This window comes from Mustela nivalis, assembly GCF_964662115.1.
Source record: "Mustela nivalis genome assembly, chromosome: 1".
Lineage (NCBI taxonomy): Eukaryota > Metazoa > Chordata > Mammalia > Carnivora > Mustelidae > Mustela > Mustela nivalis.
The window spans coordinates 16,936,821-16,963,849 of record NC_139020.1 but is presented as its reverse complement, the minus strand read 5'-3'; the positions used below and the strand labels follow the sequence as shown (position 1 = coordinate 16,963,849).

Sequence of the window (27,029 nt, the reverse complement as noted above, 5' to 3'; positions counted from 1 at the left end):
GCACTTGGTAACCGCTGGATCACCATTTACAGTTACTACAACGTGATCGTCATCAGCAATACCACGATCTTCAGACCAACCTCATACCGGTCATGGGGAGAAACACACGGGGGAAAGTTTGTGAGATGTTTAGCACAGGGTGTGACCCAAAGATATGGCCAACTGATCTTAGCAGTATTATGATGCTGATTGAGTTTCTGCACCATCTTTTAAACGCTTAGGTGTTTAGAACTACTTTTTAAAAGTCTATAGATCCTACTAAGAAGGGAATTGAAGGTACCAGAATTCTGAAATATTATTTGGTATAAGGGAGAAATTCAGTGTTTGCAGCATACACTAATAGTAATGATTTCAGGTTTAGAAGAAATCAATGTCCTTAGGAACCTTAATGCCATAAACTTGTTAGCAAACCAGGATTTCCCTAGTGAATGAATGCCAGTTCTCTTTGAATTTCCATGCATGCATGGATGCATGACTCTTTTGTTTTCTTTGTGGCATAAGTTTATCTTTAAAAAAGTAAAAACAAAACAGGTAGATTAGGGTGCTTGCTGTTCCTAACATAACACCAGAATTTCAACACTAGAAATACTTTAGGAGGTGACAGTCTGGTAAGAAGAACTTAAAACAATTAAGTCCAAAGTCCTATAACCAATGTAGAAGTATGAATTGTCTATGCCAAATGGGAGAAGAATGGTAGAAATTACAGAGAGCCTAGAGCTTCCTTAAGACCTGGCTTAAGACCTACTGTTGTTACGAGAAAATTAAAAATAAATGGACAATAGTTTCCAATTCTAAAACATATTATATGCAGTACATACTTTAACCTAGTTTACAATTAACATTTATTATGCCCACTGAAACCACAAAGCCAATGTTTAATTTTACAGTTTAAAGTCACACATAGGGAAATGCTTTACAAAATAGGATATTGTTCCTCAATGAAAAATATTACAGTATAGGTCCCAAATGACTCAGTTCAAGTGGTTTACCTGAATAACAGAGCTGTTGTGGAATGCAGGCTACAAGACACAGTAATGTTTTCAATAGTTGATTCAGGTTCAAAATTTGCCAAAGCTGAAGAGACATTTTAAACAAGACCCGTCTTAGTTTTCCAAGATTTTTGGTTTTTCAACTACATTACATTTATGGAAAAATACCATCACTTCTGAAAAAATTGAAGATAGTAAGCAGCTGACATTTTACCATTTATATACAACAACATGTCAATCTTTAATATTTTACTCTACCTTGAAAGCATGTTTCATGATTTAAAAAATGTCAGTTGTACCCACTTAGGTAGATCACCTGTCTTTACTCCCAGACTCTAATACAGAAATCAAATATTTGTGCCACTGGTTACATCAAATTAAATACATTTCTGCAATCTGTTAATTACCTGTGGTCTATTTAAAAAGCATGTATATGATTTCTGCTCATATATCATACTAAAATGTAATCAGTATTTGTCAACTCCTTACATGTAAGTCATGCCTGAGCGTGTAATTCAATAACACCATCCAGACACAATGTAGTTTTCTTAATCAAAAATCTAGTCTTACAAAGTCACACCCAACATGATCTCCTATTCTATTCTCCTATACTCAGTCTGGGTTGAAGGGCTTCTAATATGCTGTGCATTGCTGAATGAAAGACTCAGAAGTTGTAGCCAAGTGTTTACCATGGACATAAAATATCACAAAGCTAAAAAATTCAGGCTGAAACACAAGTTTGTGTATAGGAAGCAAATTTGTTTGTTTGAAAGGCAGGTTTGACAGGAACACCAATGGCTTAGTAAGTGATGTTAACATGACTCTTCTGAAGGTCTGTTCCTCTAGCCTGACACTCTTCAAGTTTTGACGTCACCTTAAACATCCTTGCTGTACCTGTAGTTTATGTCACTGAACCCTGCTGATCAGACTGACCCTCAGATGCAATTTCCCAAACACTGAGTATCAAGTTGTGCTTTGCCTTGACCCAAAACTTAGAGTTCTCTTTTGCAAATTGAAAGATCATGTAGAATAAAATAGTAACTCAGATATACCACACCTGACAGTTGATCGCTGAAGATATTAGCACCTTGATAAAAATTACAATCGTTTGTTGGATGTGCTAAAAGAAAATGAAAAAAAAAAAAATAAAAAGAATGCTTCTTTATTTACAAATCACAGTTCTCCTCACAGTGTTAGACTTTGGATCACTCTGATGTGGCCAAGTCTTAGACGATGGGCCATTTGGTTTTTCATTTGACCTCTGGCAGTCCACATGGACCAGTTGGTGGAGCTCCAATATCAGAACCACAGGTAGCCAACTTATTGCTAAAGTGCTACTAGATTAGGAAGGTGCAACTAACTGGGTTAACTAATATGTACATTTCAGTCTTAATCTCTTTTAAAATCAACAGCTTCTAACAACATTTGCTTTTATTTTTTCCCACAAAATCTGCATTGAGAATTATGGTATCATTGTTCCAGAAAGACATTTGGCAGATCGGATACTTTTGTGATCTGAACATCACGTATATTTCCATTTTTGTCTCACTAATGCAATAAATTCTTATTTCAATATGTTCCCATATGTTAAAGGACTAGATGATTACACATTATAGACTGATATGTTTCGTGATCATATAACTTCAGAAGTTATTTCTTTAGTTAGTGCTGGCAGAAAGACTATTAGGAAGATTGGTTTTTCAGTGCACTAATTAGCTAACTTGATCTACCTGTTTGACAGTCTAAAACTACAGGTTGTTGGCAAATAAGAAAAATGATAGAGAAAATATACCAGTTCCTTGTTTATGTGTCTAAGTGATAGATCACCTGGACCCTGACCTTGGTTCTATGATAACTTCTGTACTCTTGGTTATTCTTAACTTCGAAATGTTAAAAAATATCACGGATTTTTATTGCCTCAAGTTTAATTATAAATAGATTAGTAATATTCATCAATCCTCAGCCATAAACTATTAATAAAATTTGGCCATTATTAAATTCAATTTTATTTCACAAAAGAAGTGAACTCTAAGTCATACACAAATTCTGGACTTCACTGGATCTGGTTGCCATGCTCACCTAAACTATTAAGATGACCTTGTTACTAAGGAAGGAGTCAAGGGGGAAAACGTTGGAACCAGAGATTGAGCTAGTCAGCTGTATATCCAAGGGTGTTTTGCTTTATTGCTGTGAGCAGACTGAAATCCTAGTCAGAGGCAAGCTGATGTGATCAAAGGTGACCTTCCTTGCCCAAGTCCTATTTGCACTCCATGAGATTTATTAGTAGTAGTACAAAGTCACACTCTATCAGTGGAGACCCCATATTTGTAGAAATATCCATGACTACTAATATTTGAAAAACTTAAATTCAATTTGTTTACTCTTACTATCAAATCTTAGCAATACTAGAGACCAAATGGTTTTCACTTTTAAGGAGTGTTTTGGAAGCAGCAAAGGATAAAATTTGGTTTAATTATCATCCATGTCTCTCAGAGGTTGTGTGTACACAAATTTTATGGAATAACTCAACAGCTCCTTGTCCAAGTTTATCAGTAGGAAATGAATGAACCTGGTTCTCATTTGTGTCTTGGCTTCTGTGGAAGCTTCCAAGATATCTATACCTCAAGTTTAGAACTGAGACCTTAGTTGGTTGAATAAGATTTTTCTTAGCTGTGACTTGAAAAAAAATTAGTATTAACGAAACCCAAAAGAGCTATTAATGTCACTACAAGTAATGAACATTACTAGTCAAGAAAGATTAAATTTAAAACTTCCTTAGAGAGGAAAACTAGAATATTAGAATAAGGATACGTGGGGAATATATACATATATGCCTGTTTCACGCAGAAAGCCTTCTGTAAAAAAATACAAAAGCAACCAGTGCTGTATATAATGTAAACTCACAAAGTGTACTTTATACATAAACATGAAGCATAAATTAAAAGTAGGACAACAGCAAAACATTTTAAATATAGAATTTGCACATATTTTTGTTAAATAAGAATAAATACTTTTGTCACACAAATTCACATACCAGTCGCAAAAACAATAAATTACTTTTTTTTTCAGTGCTGCAACTTTATTTTTGTTTGTGATTAATCCCTTAATTCTTAGTTTAGTGGGATAAAACTGTTTCCACAGGAAGGCAAAGGAAGTTGAATTGAGTGACTCGATTAAAATAACGCCCTTAAACTTTTAACAAGGCAGGGCTTAATTTGGCCTTTTCTGTTCTGGAAGAAAGAAATGTGGTTTTCTTCTGTGCTCCCTTTATTCAGTGAAACTTAATCTGAAGTGTTTAGTTTGGTGGGATTAGATTCTTACTAACCTGAGCATTTTCAGACAAAGTTTTTCTTCCCCGCCAAGGAAGGAGCCTCAGCCTCACAAATCGCAGACTCCTTTTTCACAATGCAAGTTTGGAAAGGTGAAATGCATAGTCCAGCATCCAACTGGTCTGAACTAGATTTCATGACGGAGGATTTTCCCTTACCATTCCTTATATCGACTGAACACTTCATTTTTCTGAATTTCAGTCTCCAGTCTGTATCGTTTTTCTCAGGAGTTTAGATAGACATACATTCCTCAGTCAATCTAGTGATACTCATATGAAAAAACTAAAGGAAACTCCTTAAAAGCACAGAATAGTGGTTTATTCCTTTTAAGCTCTCTTGGATCATTTCATTGAGAAGTATAAAACTTCATTAGATGGGGGAAAAATAAGTGTGAATACAGTATAGAGAAGCAGAGTAGGAGACAAGCATGTTTGCCCTTCTATTACTTCTTAATGTTGCCATGAACATAACCACAAAAGATAAAAATAAACTTTGTCAGGATTGAGTTAATTGATTAAAATTATTTTGAAATTGGGAAAAAGTAATGTTGGCCTTTTACTAATTCTCTCGCAATAGTCAAATGGTGTGATATAAACATTTTTTTTTTCTGACTGATTTGGATAGCATTGTTACCTCTCCCTGATATCTGCTGAACTCCATCAAATGTTTGGAGGCCAAAAGTTCTATACGGGCCTCACTTTTCTAATTAATAATTTATTAAGAATAAATGACCAAGTCTAAAGCAAAGAGAGTCTATGAAAAGCCAAAGGATGATTATCAGTTTTGTAAAACAATTATTTGTTTTACCAAATAATTTCCTAAGAAAATATTTAAAACAGTGAGACATCCATTCTTCACACCCACTGAAATGAATGTGATATAGCTAGATCAATTACATAATTCTTTTATATTAAAAATATCTTCTAATAAAAATAAACTCTTGTGAGCTTAAGGGAACTCAAACAATGGTCCCTTAACACCTTTATATGCAAACCTTTAATAGTAGGCACATTTGGTATGATTATTATAAAATTTTATAACAAACAATTGGCTTTGTAATATTTCATAAAGAAAAAGAAATCCCAATGAAATTGAACACTTTGGATTTTCTGAATTATGAGGTGCAGGGGTGCAGTTTACTGTTTTAAAAAAATATTTTTATGCATATGATTGTAAAACTTTTCCATATCTAACATCCAAACTTAACAACCTACCTAGACAGACTATGGAAATAGAAGCAACAAACTTCTCAAAAATCATCACATTTCATCACTCAAACACTTATGGGTACAACCAAATGCTTTCCAATTGGGAAAAATCTTAAGTATGGTATTGCTATACTCAGATTTAAAAAGAAAATGCAAGGAATTATTGCCTGTATGGTGTGGAAACAGTCTTATTAATATTAACCACTTTTTTTTTTTTTTTTTAAGCAAGAGCCACATTAATGATCACCACTTCTAGATGTGGCTAACTACAAAGTGATTTTTAATACTCCTCTCAAACTAAGTCAGCAAGAAGTACAAAACACTGAAGGTCTTACAGAACCCTTGAACAAACAGACAAGCGAAAACAAACGCATTTTAAAGGCTTGCTGGTAAGAGGTATACCAGTGTTGAAGGTGTCGGATGTGAACAGAAAATTCTGCAGTATGTTTTGCATGAATATTACACAATATAAGGTATCAGATGAAAGCTTCTGAATGGGGAAAGTGGTGTGAAAATACAAATGACTATGGTGAAATATGCTTTTTTTTTCCTTTTAAATTCTAACACAAGAAAACTAGTTTTAGAGTGAGAAACTAGTTTTCAGACTCTTCATAACACACACACACACACACACAAACACTATTACTACCTCCTAGTTATGCATCAGTTTGGCTGCTGCCTGGAAAAATGCAGGCAGTCGAAAGTTTAAGGAAATGGACCCGTGTATGTATTTAAATGACTAGATACACTGAGATCCTTTTTCTGTTTAGAATTTTTCAGAAGATGCTTGCTGTCAAAATGGTTTTTGACTAAAATTTGATCTCCTGTAGTCTGAAAGTATGTGAAATCTTATTAAAAACAGCAGCAAGTTCTTAATTTCCAGTAAAACATCCACAGCTCTTTCTGGAAACTAGGAGTTGAAATAGCTGCAGACCTACTTTGGTCAAACATTTTTTATAGAAATATATATATGTATGTGTGTGGGGGGGGTACACACACACACACACACACACACACACAACACATTTTTTTTTATAGAACCAAGTGATATAAAGTGACATACCAAGGGAGAATGTATTTACAAACAGTAAAATTTAGCTATGGTGTATTGTGGATGATAATGATTATGATGCCTTTGAAGACATTCTAGAAGAGGTAGGTGACAAGGGGGAGACTGTTGTTCCACCATCTTCAAATGTCCCCTGACTCTACATTCATCAGTGTTTTTCTCATTCTTGTAGCCCAGGGGACGTTCGATAACTCCCAAGTGTTTCTAGTTTCCAAGGTCACCACTGTTCACACGAAACAGTGCACATCTTCCTTTGGTCACCAAGAGCAGATTCTGCCCATAATTAGACTCCTGTTGACAATGCCATCGAAGGTGACTTTCTGTGCGTTAGGTAGACCTCTTTTCACCACGACTGATCACCACCATTGGCCAGGACTGATCCGTGATGAAACATCCAGTTATTTCTGCGGAAGATCATCACCACAGGCTAACATTTCTTGAGCAAACATTGCTTAAATGCGGAAGGCCTCTGAGAGAGAAGACATCCCTTCGCTAACTTGCGGTTTGCATCCTGGCACTGCACCGTTCTGGTGTGCCAGCCCGTGTCACAGGTTCTAGAACAGGCGAGCCACGGGCCCGTCACCCACTGCAGTTGTGGAGTGGGCGAGCCCACTTTATTGCTCCCGTGGCTGGTGACAGAGTTGACTTTTTGGGTGGACTTCTTGGGAACAAAAAAACTGTAACGGACATCTAATGCTTTAGTTGGATCCGTTGCAAGAATCTGCACTATGAGAATTTCCTTCGTAGCTGAGTAGCCCATCCCGTGCAAAAAGTCATCCCTGTGGCTCCAACCGCTGTAGTTCATGACGGTTCCATTGATGTCAATGATCGTTTCTGAGGTGGAGATCATGTACTTCCCATTGATAAGGTACTCACCGTTTTTCTTCTTCAGGGCTAAGTAGGCAGTGAATCGAGTCTGGTCTTTGGCTTTGAACTGTCGGACTTTTATGTGGGTTGCCCCTTCTGGGATCCTCACCACATCAGTGTAACCCTTACTGGAAGCGAAATGTTCCCAGAGGAGAGAGGGGGAGAGAAAGAGAGAGGAAAGAGGGAGAGGGAGAAAAGGAAAAACGTAAGTAAACACTTAATAAATCGACAAATCAAAGTTCTCTAAAAATCTTACCGTAACACAAAGTTTTAATGTAGTTAAGAGATTCATTTAAAATTGGCTTCAAAGATTAGCTTTCTTATAACAAAATAAAATTAAAATTAGACTATGATATTATATACATTTTTATTATGATGTTCAAAATTAGGATGATGTTAGCAACCTTTTTTTAAAATGTATACCGACTTCATTTAAAGATTTACAAAAACATTATACATCTGCCCTCACTCTCACAGAAAGCTTTAAATTAATGTGTCTCAAACTCATTTGCATATTAAAATCATGTGGAGAGCTTTTAAACATTTTAAGCCCCAGACCCCAGGCCAATTAAACCCCATCTGTCAGGATGGGCATAGGCAGCAGGACTTTGGGAGTCCTTCCAAATGAGCAGAGCAGTTGGGGAACCACAGGTTTCACTGTTGAACTAGAGACAGAGTAGAAGCTCTGCTTCTATTTCAACTAGAATAGAGGATTTCTTGAGTAGAAAACAAATGAAATATAAAATTCTCTAAGTGCGTAACCATAACTTACCAATATCATCAAAAGAGAAAAATAACCTTTAATGCCATAGCAAATTTCCTCTGATACTTTTGTGTCCATGAACACTATGATAGATTGAGTGAGGTTTTATGATGGGTGACAAATAAAGTAGGTCTCTAATGAGCTATCATCTGTTCAGGAAAATGGACAAAGGCATCAATATCTCTAGTATCCGTAGCTTAGGACAGAAATGCCAATTAAGTGCCAAGGGACTATACCAGTAAGGAGTCATTTGTGAAACCCTTTGCCTCTATAAGTAATTTTATAATAAGGTCACCCCATGTTTTGCTTTCTTAGTTATTTGAATATAAAGAAATAAATTGTCTGCGAAGTTTGATGTGTGTGAAATTTAATTAACTACCACTAAATTCTTATTCAGGTTTGGAGGTGATAGGGCAACTGATTCATACCCTGAAAATCTAAGTGTATTTCCCCTTCCCAGGCATTCCCTCTGAATTAGAGGGGAGGCTCCTCCCGAGGGAAGCCTGCTGTCTACTGGGCATCTGATGGACAGGGACTGATGGCTACACAGGGGTCAGAGTTTCCTACTGCTGGGAAGAGAGAAAATACAGTACTGATGTTGCTTATCCATTCAGCATGACTCATTATTTTTAGTTTTGTAATACAGTTTAGATTTGTTACAGGACTTATTTATTTGAAATATCTAACAGCAAGAGATCATATGCGAACCTACAGTGGCTTCGAACAAAACCAGGAGGGATGTTGGAGAGAATATATCATCTTACATAGAAAACATACAAAGTGTAGATATATATATTAAACATATAAAGTGTTTGAACAAGTGCACTCTAAAACCAATGGCAGTGTTAGGCTCTAAAGCCATGACCCTTTACTCATAGTTTACTCCTTTCCTGAAATCTTCCCCACCCCCACCTCTGCCAATCATACTTTCTAACAGTCATGTGAAAATATGTTCTGGTTGTATTCAGAGTTTAAATGATACCTATCAGAGTGTAAAGAAAATAAAGAATGCAGGGTAAGGGAAACTGGTAGGAGAGCATTTTTTTAATGCTTATTCCTGAGAGCCTGTCTCAGATTCATGAGAAACAGTTGGGACTGGCAGCACTTCCGGGGTCTTCAGACGGAGCTTCCCAAGGCCACGGCCAGTGGGAGGACTGGTGCCTTGATCTCTTAGCGCCTTAGTAAAATATGATTCTCTTATTCTCCTGGTACTGAGCAACAGAAGGACTGAGTTGCCATTTACTGAGATGAAGAACATTGAGAGAGGGGTGAATTGAGGTTACGGTCCTATTTGTGGAGTGGCTTTAGCTTGATGAAATATTTTAATATGCATGATCTCATTGGATCCTCACAGCAATATGAACTTGCAAGAACATTACTATTAATTCCATTTGACTCTCAAGAATTCTGATAGTAAAAAAAAAAAAAAACAAAATAAAAAATAAAAATGAAGTGACTCTCGAGAGATCACACGGTCTTTGTAAATCACCGAACCAGAGCTTGATTACAAAGATTTCAGCTCCAAGATCAATGTCCTTCTTTATACACTACACTAGGCCAAGGTAATTTATCTGGAAACGTTAAACAGACCATTTGTACCACATAATATAATCTTGGTCAAATCAATTTGCAAGCTGTCAGGTTGCCCACCACTTATTGCTCTCATGAATTTTTTCATCTTTTCATGGGACAACAAATGTGCAGACACTGGTTGCCAACACAAAAAACAAAATGCCAAATTTACTATTTAGAAAAAGTGGCTTCTAAGTTTATGTAGGAACAGTACATAGTACCTAGTATATAAGGTATTTTTTTTTAAAGATTTTATTTATTTATTTGACAGACAAAGATCACAAGTAGGCAGAGAGGCAGGCAGAGAGAGATGGTGAAGCAGACTTCCCACTGACCAGAGAGCCCAATGTGGGGCTCGATCCCAGGACCCTGAGATCATGACCTGAGCTGAAGGCAGAGGCTTAACCCACTGAACCACCCAGGTGCCCTTACATAAGGTATTTTATTTCCTACTTGATTCCTGAATTTCTTCTTCTTCCTTCCTTCTTTCTTTTTTTTCTGCCCTAAGATATAGACTTTGCTTTGACATTCATCGGCCATGCAAAATGAGATGAGCCCTAAACTTCCAGAGTCCCAGTTTCCTAGACTTCATCATTTCTAAGGTGTCTTGCACCTTTGCAATATATAAAACTGCAGTACACGGTAGACATGTGGGATATTTTATAAATAGAATTCAATAGAATTGGATGAATAATTACTAACTCACTAGCAAATAGGATTAGTAATGCATATTTAAAGTCAGAATAAATTCTTTAGCCATGCTATTTTTTTTATTGTATCAAAGATAATTTCCAGTTTTCCATAATAACATGGCACGTGATTGTTTTAATCAATCCTTATGGCTACTAGGTTTACATATTACCCTCTAGCTAAAAAGAACACAGCACACCCATCAAGAAAAATACAGGTGCACTGGACCAATACCACTCAGCCTAAGAGTGGTTTGGTGAAGAAGAAAGATAATCCTGCATTCCAGCAGACCCTTTAGCCGTTCCCTGATCCTCACAGATAACATAATATTTAACGGAGGGATGCCTGGGTGGCTCGGTTGGTTTCGGCTCAGGGCATGATCTCGTGGGTCACAGGGTTGAGCCCCTCGTAGAGCGCTGGATCAGGTCAGTGGGGAGTCTGCTTGAACATTCTCTCCCTTTGCCCCTCTCCCCACGCGTGTGTGTGCATGTTCCCACTCTTTCTAAAATAAGTCAATAAACCTTAAAAAATATTTAATTCCAAAAATTGGTACTTTATAAACTTGCATATTTAAAATGAAAGCATAATCAAAGACCATAAGAGGAAGCAGACAGTATTGTACGTTCTTTATATAGAGTCGATATAAACCAGGAGCGCTCACTATAAATGACACTGCTGCCTCCAGCCCTGCAGTTAACTGACGTTTGCAATGGGAGATGTCTTCTCAAGAAAAATACAGCTTAGTGAAAATGTGTCTGTAAAATGAAATAATTATGATGGAAACCAGCCGTCCTCCCCTAAATGCGGTTTCAGGAATAACAGATCTGCCAGAAATCGCTAGTGGGGATTTCACAGCCTTTTGGTTTTCAGTGCTCGCATGCTGTAAGATCTTGACCTCAGTTTCTCTGCTTCCAGAAGCAGCGGGAGTTTGCACTCTGCAACCAGAGCTTTCTCACACCCTCTTTGGTTGTCATATGTAGGATATATTACTAGGGCCATGCTGGACCTCCTCCCAGAGACACCTTATGATGTAACACAAGTCCCCTTTTCTCAGTGGTGCAAGTCTAAAGCCTCGCTTGATGCCTGTCAGGGCAATGATTCTCTCACCTTACCTTTTTTTATTGAAAGTTCCAATCACCTTTGTGCAGCTGGAGTTGTCTCCCCCACACACGGCACACTTGTCATACTGCAGCTTTGAGCCGATGATGCCATCACAGCCGGTGCGTACACACTTGCCCCGGACACAGACGGAGTTACTATACGGCCTGCATTCGGTCCCATCTGTCACCTGAATAACAAGGACCCCGTTAGCAATGGGAAGGTACCTGTGCACAGGTACTTGGTTTCCATGGTAAAACAGCAAGTTCCAATTTGGGGAGTTTTGTGTTTGACCAGGATAGTGCATCGAAAAATAACCAACCAACCCCAAACCCTAGTGGCCTGAAAAATCCTGATGTCTTGCCAGAAAGCAGATCTGGGATAAATCTGGGTTATGCCCTTTTTCCTCTTGAGCTTAATTCCAAATATGCCAGGAGACCTAAGGTACCCATTTCCCTTGCTGCTGTGTGAAGCACAGTCCCCAGGACGATTTCCCTTAGCCTGGGGGACTTGTCACTTGTGTGGAGAGCAGAAAATGAACATGCTCCAGATTGTGGAGATCCTTCTTTGTGGCGTGATTGTTGCTATAGAAATAGATTTGAAAATCTGAAATTGACATTCAAAACCTTGTTAATGGCTGGAAAGCATTCCCTATCGTGCGCTGAACTGTCAGATGCTGAAATCGAGACCAACGAATTAGCGTAGAAAGAGTCTGGGGAAGTCAGAGGAAAGTACTTGCTGGGAGACTCTGACTGTATGTTGAGTAAAGGAATCAGTATGTTCTTAAAAAAGCAGTTATGGGGGCGCCTGGGTGGCTCAGACGGTGAAGCAGCTGCCTTGGGCTCAAGTCATCATCCCGGAGTCCTGGGATGGACCCCGCGTTGGGCTCTCTGCTCAGCAAGGAACCTGCTTCTCCCTGTTGCTCCTCCTACTGGTGCTCTCAGTCTCTCTCTCTGTCAATTAAATAAATAAAATCTTAAAAAAAAAAAAAAGCTAGTTGTAAAATAGTCCATATATGGACTCTCTGGTTTGTACATGTGAGTATATATAAGAAATATATACAGTCTTGTATGTAAATAAACAGATGTGCTTTGTACTTGTGTATATACAACTCTTTTCATGTGTGTGTATGTGCGTGTGTGTATGTGTGTGAACCGAAGCAGGACACACGTCAACAGGCTCACAGCTCTCCAGGTGGTGGCAATGCCAGCTGATATTTCTGCTCTTTTTCTTTGTCCTATCTTATAAGTGAAAATATATTATCTTGCAATAAAAAGACAAAGTATTTTAAAATTACTTAAGTTGGATGTTAACTTATTTTTCAGTCATATTTCACACATATCTGGAGGCCAGATTCAGATTTTAAATGTAGCACCTGTTTATAAATTAGAAAAAACATTATTTTATGTTGCTTCATAACACCAATTGTGAGAAATAAAACTTAGTAACTTAGAAAATGCTGTCCTGTGAAAAATAAGGGATAATTTCACATGCATATATTACAATGTCAATACCTATAAGGACATTGGTTCATATTAAGGGTGCAAGACGTTTAAAGGTCTGGGTCAGAGATGATGATCTTGAAACCTATTTTCATAAGTCACCAAAGAAATTCTTAATTAAATGATAGAAAAGTAGAGAGCTTTCTTGCTTTCAGTTTCCTATACCAACGTACTGAGGAAATTCAGGTTGTTTTCATGGTAGTTTTGAAGTGAAGGTCACACCTTACCTTCCCTGACAGTTACAACTTTTCCAAAATAGCTTTTAAAACATTAACTCGTTTTGTTTACAGGATATTTTTTGTTCTTCATATAAGTTTTGCAAATATAGACACTACAGAGATGAAAATAAAACCCTCCAACACCTAGTCATCCAATAAATAATGACAGTTGATATTTAGTATCTCTAGGCTTTATTCTACCAAATAATTTCTGGCGAGGACGCTTGCTGTTTCTGGACAGTCGGTGTGCGGTTACCTTTGGAGAAAACACCACGTAGTAACCAGTGCCCTTGGCTCTGCAGGTCAGTTTGCACACGTCTCCCAGCAGGACGCCTGCATATTTGGGGACCCACTCCACAAACGTTTTGACTCCTTTTGCGTCAGACTGATACCCATTTTTGGCCTCACACTGCTCGTGACGAAAAGATTTACCTAAAAAACAAACAAGTCACGTTATTACTTTGTTTCTTCTGAAACTCAGGCATAGTCATGTGCATTTGAGTAATTTTAACATGAAGATGAGAACTTTCTTTTCAGAGCTTCTTTACATACCAGTGCTGGGTTTTATCTGTACACGGGAGTTGAAAGCAACAATTATTTTCTTCCTACCCTCTAAATATCTGATTTTTTTTATTAGTAGTTTAAAACATCGCTCATGTATTTGTTATTGATTCTCACACTGGTGGAACTGTGGAGTTCTCCAGGTGATTTCTCCAGCCCTCTCTATCTGCTACTGCTAGAATACAAATTACACGTGGCACATGGTGGTTGCTGACACTTGGGAGCAGCGTACCGTTAGGTGGGCAGGGCATGACATTGCAGGAGCGGTAGATGGCCCTCTTCCCCGTGCAGTAGCGGCCGCTGTTTCTGGGTGCGGGATTATTGCAGTGCCGGTAGGCAAACTGTACTCCTCCCCCACATGAGCGAGAACACTGGCCCCAAGGCCCCCAGGACCCCCAGTTGCCATGGCTTGATGTCTAAAATAGAAAATAGAAGACATTTTAATGCAGAAAGGAGAAAAAAAAAACATTCAAAACATACATTTAGAAATCACTTGCATCCGATGACATAGTGGAAACCCCGTCACAGGTATAAATTTTCATGGACTTGAACATGGCCACTGATATTGGACATTCTGGAATTATAGTGCAAATCCAATTCTAGGCAAGTCATTGCTTCTGCTCTCTGTCGCCCCCTGGCACTAGGATCTGGATGTTTCCCTGGCAGAACAGAGCATGCTACAAGAAAGAGTCCCGGGTTTCTCTGTGCCTTCTGATATGGTGCATTGCTGTTAATAACCACTTGAACCATAGCGAGCTTTCTGTCAACTCTGATCCTGCATCTTGGACAAAATACATGATGCTAAAGATTGTGCATGATGCCTGGAATGGTTGGTTGCATTTACATTTTTTCTCCCTGTTTAGCATTGATATTCTGCATTCCCTTGTTGATACACACATCCCATCAGAGACAGACCCTCTGTCACACGCATAATGCATTTGACCTGAGTTCGGCTTCAGTCTCATTAGACTAGAGTCCTTCTCTGTAGAGAGGGACTGTGACAGATATTGAAATGCACCCACCTCCCATGCACACGCCACCTGCGCCCACACCACAGGGGAGTTGTAGACTCCGGGTCTATCATTCTGCAGGGTCTATCATTCTGTAGCAGGAAGGAGAGACACTTCTAGAGGGAAGACTATTATAAACCCCTCCACTTAGGACTGGGTGATGAATTTCTTCTGGCTGCTGTCAGAGTATCTAAGAATGCACAGTTGTAGGACAGTCTTAGAAGACAGAGGCACTGTGCCTTCTGTTAGTGCTCTCCTCGGGACTTCGAAACTCAGAGACGAGCCCGCAAATGCTCTGCTTGGGCATCTCAAGGAAAAATATTTTAACTGGGGAAGAAAGCCTTCTTGTGACAGTGCCCACACATGTCACAGGAATGGACTTCAGATCCCGTGTCTCCAGGCATTGCGTGACAAGCCAATCACTTACTGAATAATATTTTTTCTTGGTTTTGTCCACACACTTGCCCTGCAGGCAGATCCTCCCTTTCCCACATGGTGTCCCCTCCACGGCCGGTAGCTTCTTGGTGAGACACACCATCTGGCCTTGGCGCACCACGGCGCACCAGAGGCGGGCGCAGACGTCCATGCCGGGGCACACGGAGTACTCGGGCCCAAAAGTCAGGTTGCACTGCTGCGTGGCATCGTACGTCTGTCCGGGGAGTTCTTCCGGGCCCAGGATCTGCTTGCGGGGTAGATCTAGCAAACAGTTACCTAAAAGAATAACCAAGATTGACCACTGCTCTGTGTTTGGGTTTGAAGCTACTAAAATCCTGCATCTGAAAATTCAGTGCTCACAGATCTATAGGCTGAAGCCCTGGAGGAGGGCCTCCTTCGGGGCCGGTAGAGCACACCTCTTTGCATTCCCGAACCCCCTCCAGAATTTTCCGTGGGCTAGCTATGTGTTCTGGGACATCTCTAATAATGGCAGTGGGATGACCAAATAAAATTATTTTGTAATAATTAGTTGTGAAAATAGCCATTGTGCTGAGGGAGTAGGAGAAATTGGCACAGACCTATAGGAAATAATATAATGGATATAACAGCAATGACAATAGTCATAGTAAATAAGCATTTACAACTCTGAGAAAGAGTTTATCCATGTTGTCTATACTTTTGTCTACTTTTAGCTTTTCTCTTCCTCATGTGCCCACCCAAGTCTCCTCCCCATTAATTGCATAAACAATTAAAAAAAGTGAGACCTGATTCATTCTTGCCCTCAACAAGCATTTGGTCAGCACCTACAATGTTCTGGCATACTAGACATAGTATGATATTGGGATACTAGATATTGAGAAATACTAGATATTGGGTAATACATACTAGATATTGGGAAAACACACAAAAAAATCCAGATCCACCCCCTCCACCCCTGCGGTCTCCCACTAAGGTGGAGAAAACAGAAAAAATCAAGTATTTCTTCTGGACGTATGTGAATTTTAATAAAGAATTCAAGAGTCACAGAATAAAGGAGCAGTGGGCAAAGACAAGACATTATCTTTGATAATTTGGAATGAAACCCATCTTTTAATTCTTCTTCTTTGTCACCGTTTGGGTCTGTTCTTTAACACAACTAGTAGTTGTTGGGTACTCGAAGTATGTTGCACAAAGTTGGTGCTCTCCTTACATAATATGGGGGATATAAGGGAGTAAGTTTGGGGGAATCAATAGAAGTGGCCACATACTCGAGCAAAACAAATTCAGAAGCTGATACCTTCTTCCTCTCCCCTCAGAAGCTTCCCTAAGACTCCGTGACCTGTGGTTAACACCATGAATTGTCTCTGGGCCTACGGGATCATGCACATCACCCTTCAGTTTCTGCCCACTTTTGTCTACTTAGGATTTTGGGATTTTCTCATCAACTATTCATAGTACTAAAAATAAAAAAATATATATTTGTTACACATTTACACCATTCTCCCTTTCTTTTCTTTTCTTTTTTTTTTTTTAAGATTTTATTTAATTATTTGACAGACAGAGATCACAGGTTGGCAGAGAGAGAGAGAGGGAAGCAGCTCCCCACCAAGCAGAGAACCTGATGCAGGGGCCTGATTCCAGGGACCCCGAGATCGTGACCTGTGCCGAAAGCAGAGGCTTAACCCACTGAGCCACCCAGGCACCCCACCATTCTCCCTTTTTAAAATATATTCACTTGTTGGGGCAACTGGGTGGCTCAGTGGGTTAAGCCTCTGCCTTCAGCTCAGATCATGATCTCAGGGTCCTGGGATCAAGCCCTGAATTGGGCTCTCTGCTCAGCGGGGAGCCTGCTTCCTCTCTCTCTCTGCCTGCCTCTCTGCCTATGTGTGGGCTCTGTCTGTCAAATAAGTAAGTAAAATCTTTAAAAAATATGTATTCACTTGTTTAATCCTCACAAGAACTCCACAAAGCAGATTCTAGTATTTTCCTTTTCTTACAGATAAGGAAATTGAGAAATGGAAAAATTGGTCACTGAGCCAAGGTCACATAGCTATTAGGGGTTTATGCTCAGAATTTGCCTTCTTCATCACGTATCATCTTGCCTCTGCATGTGGATAGATTTCCTGTTTTACTGTGGACCTGGCAGGTGTGTGGAGGAATCCTTCAAATAACAGATACTGTGTCTAACGGTGGAAACACCCAGTCTAAAGTCTAATTCTGGCCAAACACCAAGTGGCTGAGTGTTCTTGACCAAGCTAATTAATATCTCCTTAACGGATTTTCAAGTTCTGGGAAATGTCTCTCTTCTCACTGTGACTAACAGATGGAAAGGGTGACCAGAAAAATACAAAGCAATGACAGTTGATACTATGCTCAACGTATTTAACAATTTTAGATATATTCGAGTCATTCTTTTTACTTAACAAAAGAAAATCTCATTTCAATCCTACTTTCCACTGAGACATGGAAGAGTCAGCATGTTTTAAGTATACTGCAAATATTTTCGTTCAAGTTTCTTCAAAGGGAATACTTTAGAATTTGCCAATCTGTGATGGAAGCATTATATGAAAATGAATACGGAGCAGAGTTCCTATTTAATTTCCAAGCCAGAACGTTTGAAGAGGTAAAGCTTCTGAAGGCAAGCCAGAAAAAGCATTAAAAATCAGTAACCCGCCAAAGAGAACTTTGGGAGAAAAACATCCAGTTAAAAGAAAAACATCAACACCGAGTCAATAGGAAAGAATGATAGTAAACCCTCACTAAACCTTGTTTAGTAAGATTAGGCATCGACAACTCCAAGAGAAGCGGCATCTTCATTGTTACATTAAAAAGAAAAAAAAAAAAAAAGGGACGCCTGAGTGACTCAGTTGGTTAAGCAGCTGCCTTCGGCTCAGGTCATGATCTCAGTGTCCTGGAATCGAGTCCCGCATCGGGCTCCTTGCCCAGCAGGTAGCCTGCTTCTCCCTCTGCCTCTGCTGCCACTCTGCCTGCCTGTGTGCTCTCTCTCTCTCTCTCTCTCTCTCTCTCTGACAAATAAATAAATAAAATCTTAAAAAAAAAAAAAAGCAAAAAGAAAGAAAGGAAGAAGATTGTGTAAACCAGGGAATGCTCCACAGATTGCTGATGTTACAAGACTGTCAACAAATTTCTGAGACAGCGAGAATGCTCTCCAATTCTTCAAAAGTGCTGTTTTAAGAAACTCTTTTACTAAAAAGCACAGAACTGTTAAGACTGCACCACTAAGGACTAGCTGGGAAGTCTTCAACATGTGTGGGTACCTTGTACGTCTCAAGCCAACATAACTCACCACCTCTTTGTGGACTTGTAGTCACTGACCTCTTTCTACCTCCAGAGGACATGATATGAGCAGAAAGAAATGTAGAATTCAATTTGAAATCAACTTATAACAAGTAGACTTCAAGATGTGGCCATCTCTTTAAAAAGCTTAATGCCACAGTAGAAGTTTTGTTCTGTTTTTGTTGATTTGAGTATAGCTGACAGATAATGGTACATTAGTTTCAGGTCCAAAGTTTAAGTTTTAAAAAATGAATCACACTTTTGCTTTGCTACAAAAGATACTGTATCTTAGCTCTACCATTTTCCCTTAGAGAAAGGGAATTGGGGTGGAATTCCTGCTTATAATCAAATGATTTATTTCAGAATTGCCATTAATTTATTATTCCAATGTTCTCATCAGGATGTGTTGCTGCCTTAGTTTCTGTTTACCCTATACATTGAATTTTGACCATTTGCAATAAAATAGGTATAGACCTCTTTCGCAAATGGAATGCTTTCATTGTTGTACTATGGAACAACAACAAAAAATAATCTAGAGCCTGATTCTGAATCTCATGGTATGAAATATTTAAAATCTAATGCTGGATTATTGTCCATTAAAAAAAATGCTACAGTTTGCGGGAAGAATGAAAGAGATAATCTGTCAATCTTCCAGTATCATTTGCCTTGAGCTCTAAAAGTAGCCAATCTACTGCTGACTTTTCTGAATCTGCTTGACTTTTATTCTCAACCACTCCTTCCTACCTAGTTCACAAATATTTCACTTTATCCCAGTTTAAAATCCTATCTGGGCTTTGTTGCCAACATTTTGCCTGTTTGTTCTTTTCCACACATTGCCAACTTTTTTTTCTTTTCCTCCCTGCATCCTTCTTTTCTTTTGTTTTAAGGTTTCCTATGAATAAAAATGGATAGCTTCCAAAAGAAAGACAATACAAATTTGTCCATATTGCCCTTTTTTTTTTTTTTTTTTTTTTTGCCATCCGTGTTCAGTTAAATGCTTAAAGGTAAAAAAGTTAAAAAGTAAAAGGCAGTGATTTGTGATGGATAAACAAAGGAAAGAAAGTGGAAGTCTCTCCGTGGCCACAGAGTGTACTACGGGTGATGGAAGGTGTGCCAGACCGCTGGGAAACAGCAGAAAAATCGTGGCTTTTTTGTACCTGACAGCCAGCACTGTTTGTCCTTCATTTTAATGATTAATGAAAATTATCAGCTCAAAGTTAGCTCTTCTCTAGTCTTTTCATATTTTCTTCTCTGTTTCTAACGCTATGGTTATTTCTGTCCTCTCTTCCTTTCTAATACACAGGCATGAAATTAGGCATCAGCCCAGATATCCACGGCTTATCCGAAATCAATATTCCTAATGAAACTCATCCATTGCAGATTGTCCCCTTTTACTGCCAAGCACAACTCCCTGGCCTGGCAACTCAAAGTCCTTTTAGGTCTTTATTTGAATGGCTAACATGAAAGAGAAACTGGTGTATTATGGGCATCAGTGGCAGATGAAAGGTGGAAGAGAACACTTAAAGGCGCTGAAATGTACAGACCATGGTTGCTGATCAAAAGTGATCCTGGGGGTCTGTTTGTGAAACTGTCACAAGCTATAAGGGCTCTGTTTAGCAAAGGTGATGCCAAGGAAATTAGATGGAAAAGTGTCCTTTAAAAGTTAAAGAATGAAGCATAGCTGTGTTGTTGTTGTTGTTGTTTAACACAGGTCACCGTGTCCTTACAATATATGTCTTACGTGCAGACTCTTTCAAAGAACATATTTATTGTGAAAATTGAGATCCTATCATGACGGACCTTAAAATGTATGAGTACTACCTTAAAAACTGAACATTAAGATCTTACTTAATTCTAGACTATAGTCTCCACGGACAAAGAATTCACAAAACTGGGAGAACCAGGTTTCTAATAGCCTTTTATCTCCAAAGTTCTGTGTTTAGTGGATGCTGTGAACTTAGCTCTTCAAACATGCTGCATGTTACTATTTCACAGTTCTCTCTAGATTTTCCTTTGCAGTCTGTTGTCAAGAGGGTTCCTGAGCTGTGCCTGTTTGGGAGGTGGCCTTTTTCATCACCTGGCACCGTGGACTTAGGGAGGGAGCAGAGGCGGCTATCTTTCTTGGCTTCAAGGTTATAGGATTTGAGAAAGGAAATTCAATAACCTGCTTTCACTGCACAATTTCCTTGCCAGTGCTTACCTTTATTTCTGAGGCCTTGCCAGCTTGCCTAGAGCTAACTTATATAAACACTACAGAATGTCTATAAGGATCTTGGCAAAGGTGGTTGGGGAGGGGGGTTCCCCTGAGACATGGCTTCTCCTTTTCTGAATCACAAATCTGCAGGCACAGTTATTTTAGCGTGTGCATGTAGATTTTTCAACCATAACCAAATTGCTACATAGTTCTTGGAACTAAATCAGGAAACACTCAGGATTAATGAATTTAAATTTGGCAGTGGGAGAGTGCTACAAATGTCCTGCTACTTATGGCTAATAATTTTAAAAACAAATCAAATGATTTGAACTTAGTTGTGCTTTAAGACCTCATTTCTCTAGAGCCACTGGAGGTGAGAGGGAGAGATGGGTTGTTATCTATAAATGGGTTTTCCAGAAAAAGAACTCTTTAGGTCCCATTGAAAAATTCTGTTAAGTCTTGGGAGAGTATCTCCTTCAACATAGCAATGGTTTTGCAGCCTCTATATTAGTGTCACAATTCAGCTTTCCTCAGTAATTGCAAATCACTTTTTTTTCTGAGTATCAATAATGGTATCATGTGAAATATGGAGATACCTTTGGGGATCATGGTGGTGTGATACTGTTTTTGACCCTTTGGGAAAAGGAGCCAGGTCTCTGAACTGTCAATGATTCAGGGCTATACTTTACAGCTTTTCTGGTTTCTCCCTTATCATCAAATGATATTCCTTTTCACTCTCAGTCTATCTGTCTAAAGTGCACCCCTGGACCCCCTACCATAACTATTTCATTGCTTAAATCGTTATGGCCTATAAAATTAGTGCAGAAAAAGAGTAGAACTATTTCTATTAACTCAATGAATGGCTTGGGATGGAGGTCTGAGTCATTTCCTAGGAGCAACGTAAAACAATTTTACTACATGGTTTTTTGGTATCAGTGGAGTCTTCTAAGAAAGATGTTTGTTTTCCTTTCCTCTAGGACTTTGATGCTCTCCCTGGTTCTCTCCTAAGCTCTGAAGTTGAAATGTCAGAGCCTCAAACATCTCAAAATTGTGCTTACTAGTTTCTATCATCACACTTTCACTTAAACTAACTTAAGTCAGTTTTCTGGTGACGGGGTAAAAGTTACTCGATTATTTGAATTCATGTTTAAATGACAGTGCTTAGAGCATACCACTGTTTCAATATCTGTGAGAACTGTTTTCAAATGAGCATAGTTGAGCTTGGCTAACCCTAACCATGGTACCATTGCCTTCTTTGGCTTTCCATATTCTGAAATGACTTCATTCATTACAGGCTACTGATAAAATCAGTGTGTGTGCGTGTGTGCGCGTGTGTGTGTGCGTGTTTTGGTTGTAACACAGGACTGCCTAAACAATATATTAAAAAATGAGAGTTTAAGCTTGATGAAATGAGTTAATAAGTAGGCTTATCAGGTATTTATTGTTCCAAGAATTTTGCTAATTTAATCAGTTTATTCAACATATCCATGGGAAATTCAGAAAAGATTATATCAGTGCCAGTAAACAAAATCCACCTCTACTAGATGTATGTTCCTTGGTTGTTATCTACCATGAGGATCTCTGGAATGGACACAGTGAGCTGTATAAAATATGTCATTTGTTGGAAAGCTTTTAAAAAGCTGAGTGTGGAGACTTTTAAATACAGAAGTAATGTTAAGAAATGAAGACAATACTGAAAGCATATTTACTGCACAGAACGTAAGATCATGAATTCCACAAACATGAAATAAACGAATCATTCCAAAATTATGGCAAGAAGGAACAAAATTCTGCACAGCATTGTAATTAGCTGACCTAATACTTGCACAGGAAAAAAAGAATTGGTCCCATTTTAGCCATAACTATTTGCTGCCTTAGCAACTAAATCCGTTCATTTAGGGATTCAAACTTTAGCTCAAACTTTTGGAATGTGTAATGTGTGATTCTGAAATAAAATATTAATGTTATTTCATTTTCAGAAAACCTGAAATAAAAGGCAGCGAAAGCAATATTAAAAGTGGAGACTAGGGTTCCACCCAAGAGGGACTTTATTAGATCCTGACTTGGTCAGTGTGGACAGGGAGATAATTATGTAAACATTCACTGCAGGACTTTATCAGCATTAAATCAGCATTGTAAATTGAGCTACACAGAAAATTATCACTTAGTATTAGTCTAAAGGAAAAGCCTAATACATTGATTCCTAGTATTTTTTTTCCTAAATCTTTGCATTATTGGGATGTCCTTTTAATGAGCAGAGAACAGACTGTATTGTGGGAAATTTTAAACCAGGCTAGGCATGTGAATTGTTTTTAGGAATAGAATATTTTAAAAAGTTTAAAGTAACTAAAACATTACTGGTTCACCACTATTGCAGCAAAACTGAGTTAATGAACAGATTTTTCCTCCGAGACTGAAGAACTGTGTGGCAGAATTCCTTTTTGTCTAAAAGAGTTGAATTCATCAATTGTTTTGACATTACACAGCCAAAGTTCAAAGTGGTCAGCGTGCTATAATATCTTAGTATTATGAAATAGGCCATAAACTTTGTGGAACTAGGAAAAACAACTATCTGAGACTCTCCTTAGCTAATTCTGAACCACACATCATGAGATAATTTTATGGACAGTTATTATGATCAAAAAATTTCTGTCATATTAAGTCCATACTCAGTCTTTTGGAAAGAGACAAATTTTAAGAGAAAAAAAAAAGGAATGAGAATAAGTCCATTTTTATAACATGAGAAACTTGAACTACCTTGGCGTCTGTAGTTGAATCACTTGACTCGAACGCATCTATCCTCCTGTGCCTCTAGTAGTTTCAAGTCCAAGGGATGTTAGGAAATTAGCAACAGCTTGTTTTGAAGACTACTTAAGGGTCAGAATTTATTATTTCTAAAAACCTCTACTTCTTTGGTATTTTTATGTAATTTACAGGACCAATCCCTGATTTGCAGAATTTAATAAAATAGATTATGCTCTTGAACTGTATCTAGCGGGTAACAGTCAAAGATTTTTTTTTGAAGTTCTTAAAGTGTTTTCCCGCCATTCAAATTGATTCTTCTCTTTCTGTTCTGCAGTTTTCACTCTACTTCCCGGAGAATCTGCTGTCAGGATAAAGCCAGATTCTTCCAGTGAATGCAAATCTAAAGAGCTTCCTTTTTGGTTTTCTGTTACCATAAAGAGGATCCGACAGAATTGTCACCTACGTCTTAACCACACCCCTATAATAGGCATGTAACAAATAATTCTGAGAGTCATATTAATAGCAGGGAAACAAGATGTCTGCCAACATTCTCACAGGAAGCTAGTGGTGAAAGAGGGAATAAAAGCCAGGCTTTCAGGGCACTGGCGAGGCATTCTGTGTGGTCTCCCACACTGTTTCTCTTTTGAACTTTTCAATTCCAAAGCAAAAACACCATAGCTACAATGCCACCAAGGACGTTGGCATTATACACCAACAGACCATCCCTCTGCTCCTTTCCTGACCCTATCTAAACAACCAGTGTCTGAGGAGGCATGGTGGGCTTCATGAGGATGTCATAAAGTAACACTGGTAATAATCTCCCCTAAGTGTTGTCATTGAGCCCGTGTTGTCTTAAATGATACATACCGTGGCCATCATCCAGGAATTCTGTGATGGTGGCTGAGGTGCACTTGGACCAGGGTTTGGATGCATCAATGCTCGTTAGGATAGAAGACATTAAGCGCTTATCTTCTGTGGAACCAAAGTTTTCTTCACAGAACTTGGAATCATCATGGGAGAGGCCAAGGAGATGTCCTAAAGCAGAGAAGAGAAGAAATGTAATAATGGGTGATTTTGCATTTCCACTTTTCTATGACAATTACACGAGCACTTGGTTTCCCATCTCCCAGCACCACCCCCTCCAAATGTACATGAGTTCATTTTAACTGCCTTCTCATGCACAGGCTGGACCCCCAGGGAAATTAAAGCTGTGTGTAGTCAGAGTAGTCACTTTGGGTGAACATTTAGGGGAAAACTGAAAAATTACATTAAGGAGTGGATGCTCCCATAATCCATCTGGATCACACATGCTCAATGACATGTAGAAACGGGCCTTATTTAGAATCCAGAATTGGCAACTGTGGGATTATGTCATAGCCCTCACTACATATTATTCTGATTACTTGTCTAATTTTCTGCCTTCTCCGATCAATTACGAGCCCCACGAGATCAGAGAGCATCTCCTCCATCTACTGTTGAAATCTCTGTATTTAACTCAATGTTCTGCAAGTTGCAAGCACTTAATAGATGATTTTTGAATATCAGTAACTTCTATTTTCTTGGCCAAGTTAATAGGTAGCTAACAATCTGGGGCTCAGTCATCTGGGGGGAAAAGAAAGAGAAATTATGAATTTGCAGATTCCAGGCAAAGATAAGCTTGCTTTCACCCTTCCAATTCTTTCAGTTCTTTCATTTGCAAAGTTCTGCATGTTTACTAATCCCACAAAGGAATGACATATTTTGAAAACACACCCATTTACATTGCAGAAATGTCTAAAATACCAAGATGCCATCATGGAGTGTTAAAGCTTAAAGAGAAAACAAATACTAGAAAGATAAGTCATTGTCCAAATTTATCAGTTTATCATTCTGCCTCGGTCCACCACACATGGTCTCTGCAATCCCACACTGCATTTCCAGTCTATCAAGCTAGGTATCCTAACCACATTCTTATCAAGATTGTTTTCTTATTATATAAGATTAATTTTCACATCATCTAAGGATAAAATGACACTCACCAGTAAATCTAAAATACTGTTTTAAAAAAAATTCCAAGGCAGTGGTTTGTATAGACTCTAAAAAAGCAGACAACTAGATCTCAGTTGCTTTTCTTTTTTAGTAAAGCTTTATGGAATCGTACACATAGCATTAAAAAGGGTGTATAAAATACTACCGAAAAGTGATTAACGCATTCTTTTTGGGCTCCTGTATGCCAAAGGCAGGGACTTTTGGCCATGCTGCCAAAAAAAAAAAAAAAAAAAAAAGGTCCAGCATGCAACAGTAAAACCCAAACCCAACAGAGATGAAATCTTTCATGCCACATTCCAAGTACTTTTGGCCAACTTGTTAAATCACCAACACCTCGTAACAAAATTGTCCACTGAAGCAGCTGCTTGCTGCTGTGGCTGAAGTTAAGTAGCTAGGGCTCGGTGACCTTCCAAAGCTCTACATTTTTATGGTATTTATGCAGTTATTTACTTCAATAGCATTTGCCAACCTAGCAAGTTTTCGGTGGGAAACCCTCTTGCTCTCACGTTTTATTTGCTCAGTAGCACGAATGCGCATCAGAGTCTGTGAAGTATGGCCCAAGTCATATGCAACAGACTGGCAGGGCTTCGTCCAAGTTTTGGGTGGTGTGTTGATTTCTTTTTCCTGCAACCCACAGGTCAGAAAAAACCCGAACATTTCATCATGCCCGGCTCAAAATGACTTGAAGTTACTTGGTACATCTAATACTTAGAAGAGGCACTCTGAGAAGGCACTCTGTGCTCCTTGAACTTTTCCACCGTAGAATCTTTATCAGCTAACATTGTGGGATTTGTGTGGAAGTTTCACACCTGGGTTTTTTTCCTTGGCATAGAAAAGAAAGAGGGAAAGTGGCCTAAGGCGACCTCTGCCACATAACATTTATTTGAATCCAGGTTTTGTATTTTAGAAAAGCATGTGACTTCTAATTCTAGTTCATAAGATCGCCATATTTACTTAACAAAGCAATAGTCTTTTCCTCCATATATATGTAAATAATTAGCACTTTCTAGATGAATATTTTTAGGATTTTATTTATTTGAGAGAGAGAGAGAGAGAGAAAATATGAGCAGGAGGAGGTACAGAAACAGAGGGAGAAGCAAACTTCCCTCAGAGCAGGAAGCCTGACATGGGGCTGGGATTATGACCTGAGCTGAAGGCAGATGCTTAACCAACTGAACCATCAAGTGCCCCTAGATAAATTTTTATTATAGCATCCAAGTGATTTTCACTTCCTTTGGAGGATAAGTTTCAGATTTCTGGTTTAAAATACAGGCCATGTATGGGCACCTGGATGGCTCAGTGGGTTAAGCCTCTGCCTTCAGCTCAGGTCATGATCTCAGGGTCCTAGGATCGAGTCCTGCATCGGGCTCTCTGCTTGGCAGGGAGCCTGCTTCTTCCCTCTCTCTCTGCCTCCCTCTCCACCTACTTGTGATCTCTCTCTGTCAAATAAATAAATAAAATTTTTAAAAATAAAT

General features: G+C 38.7%; 1 protein-coding gene across 1 annotated transcript in view; it reads right to left on the bottom strand.

Moving 5' to 3' along the window:
- Positions 1-825: 825 nt before the first annotated feature.
- The window catches only part of ADAMTS5 (ADAM metallopeptidase with thrombospondin type 1 motif 5), a 47,337-nt gene continuing 21,133 nt past the window's right edge, over positions 826-27,029 (bottom strand). Inside the window, exons 3-8 of the mRNA XM_082694139.1 lie at positions 24,394-24,561; positions 15,304-15,587; positions 14,099-14,282; positions 13,562-13,737; positions 11,600-11,775; positions 826-7,590 (exon numbers count right to left, since the gene is read on the bottom strand). Coding sequence (XP_082550265.1) covers positions 7,023-7,590; positions 11,600-11,775; positions 13,562-13,737; positions 14,099-14,282; positions 15,304-15,587; positions 24,394-24,561 — 1,556 coding nt within the window. The 3' untranslated portion in view covers positions 826-7,022. The remainder of the gene's footprint in view (positions 7,591-11,599; positions 11,776-13,561; positions 13,738-14,098; positions 14,283-15,303; positions 15,588-24,393; positions 24,562-27,029) is intronic.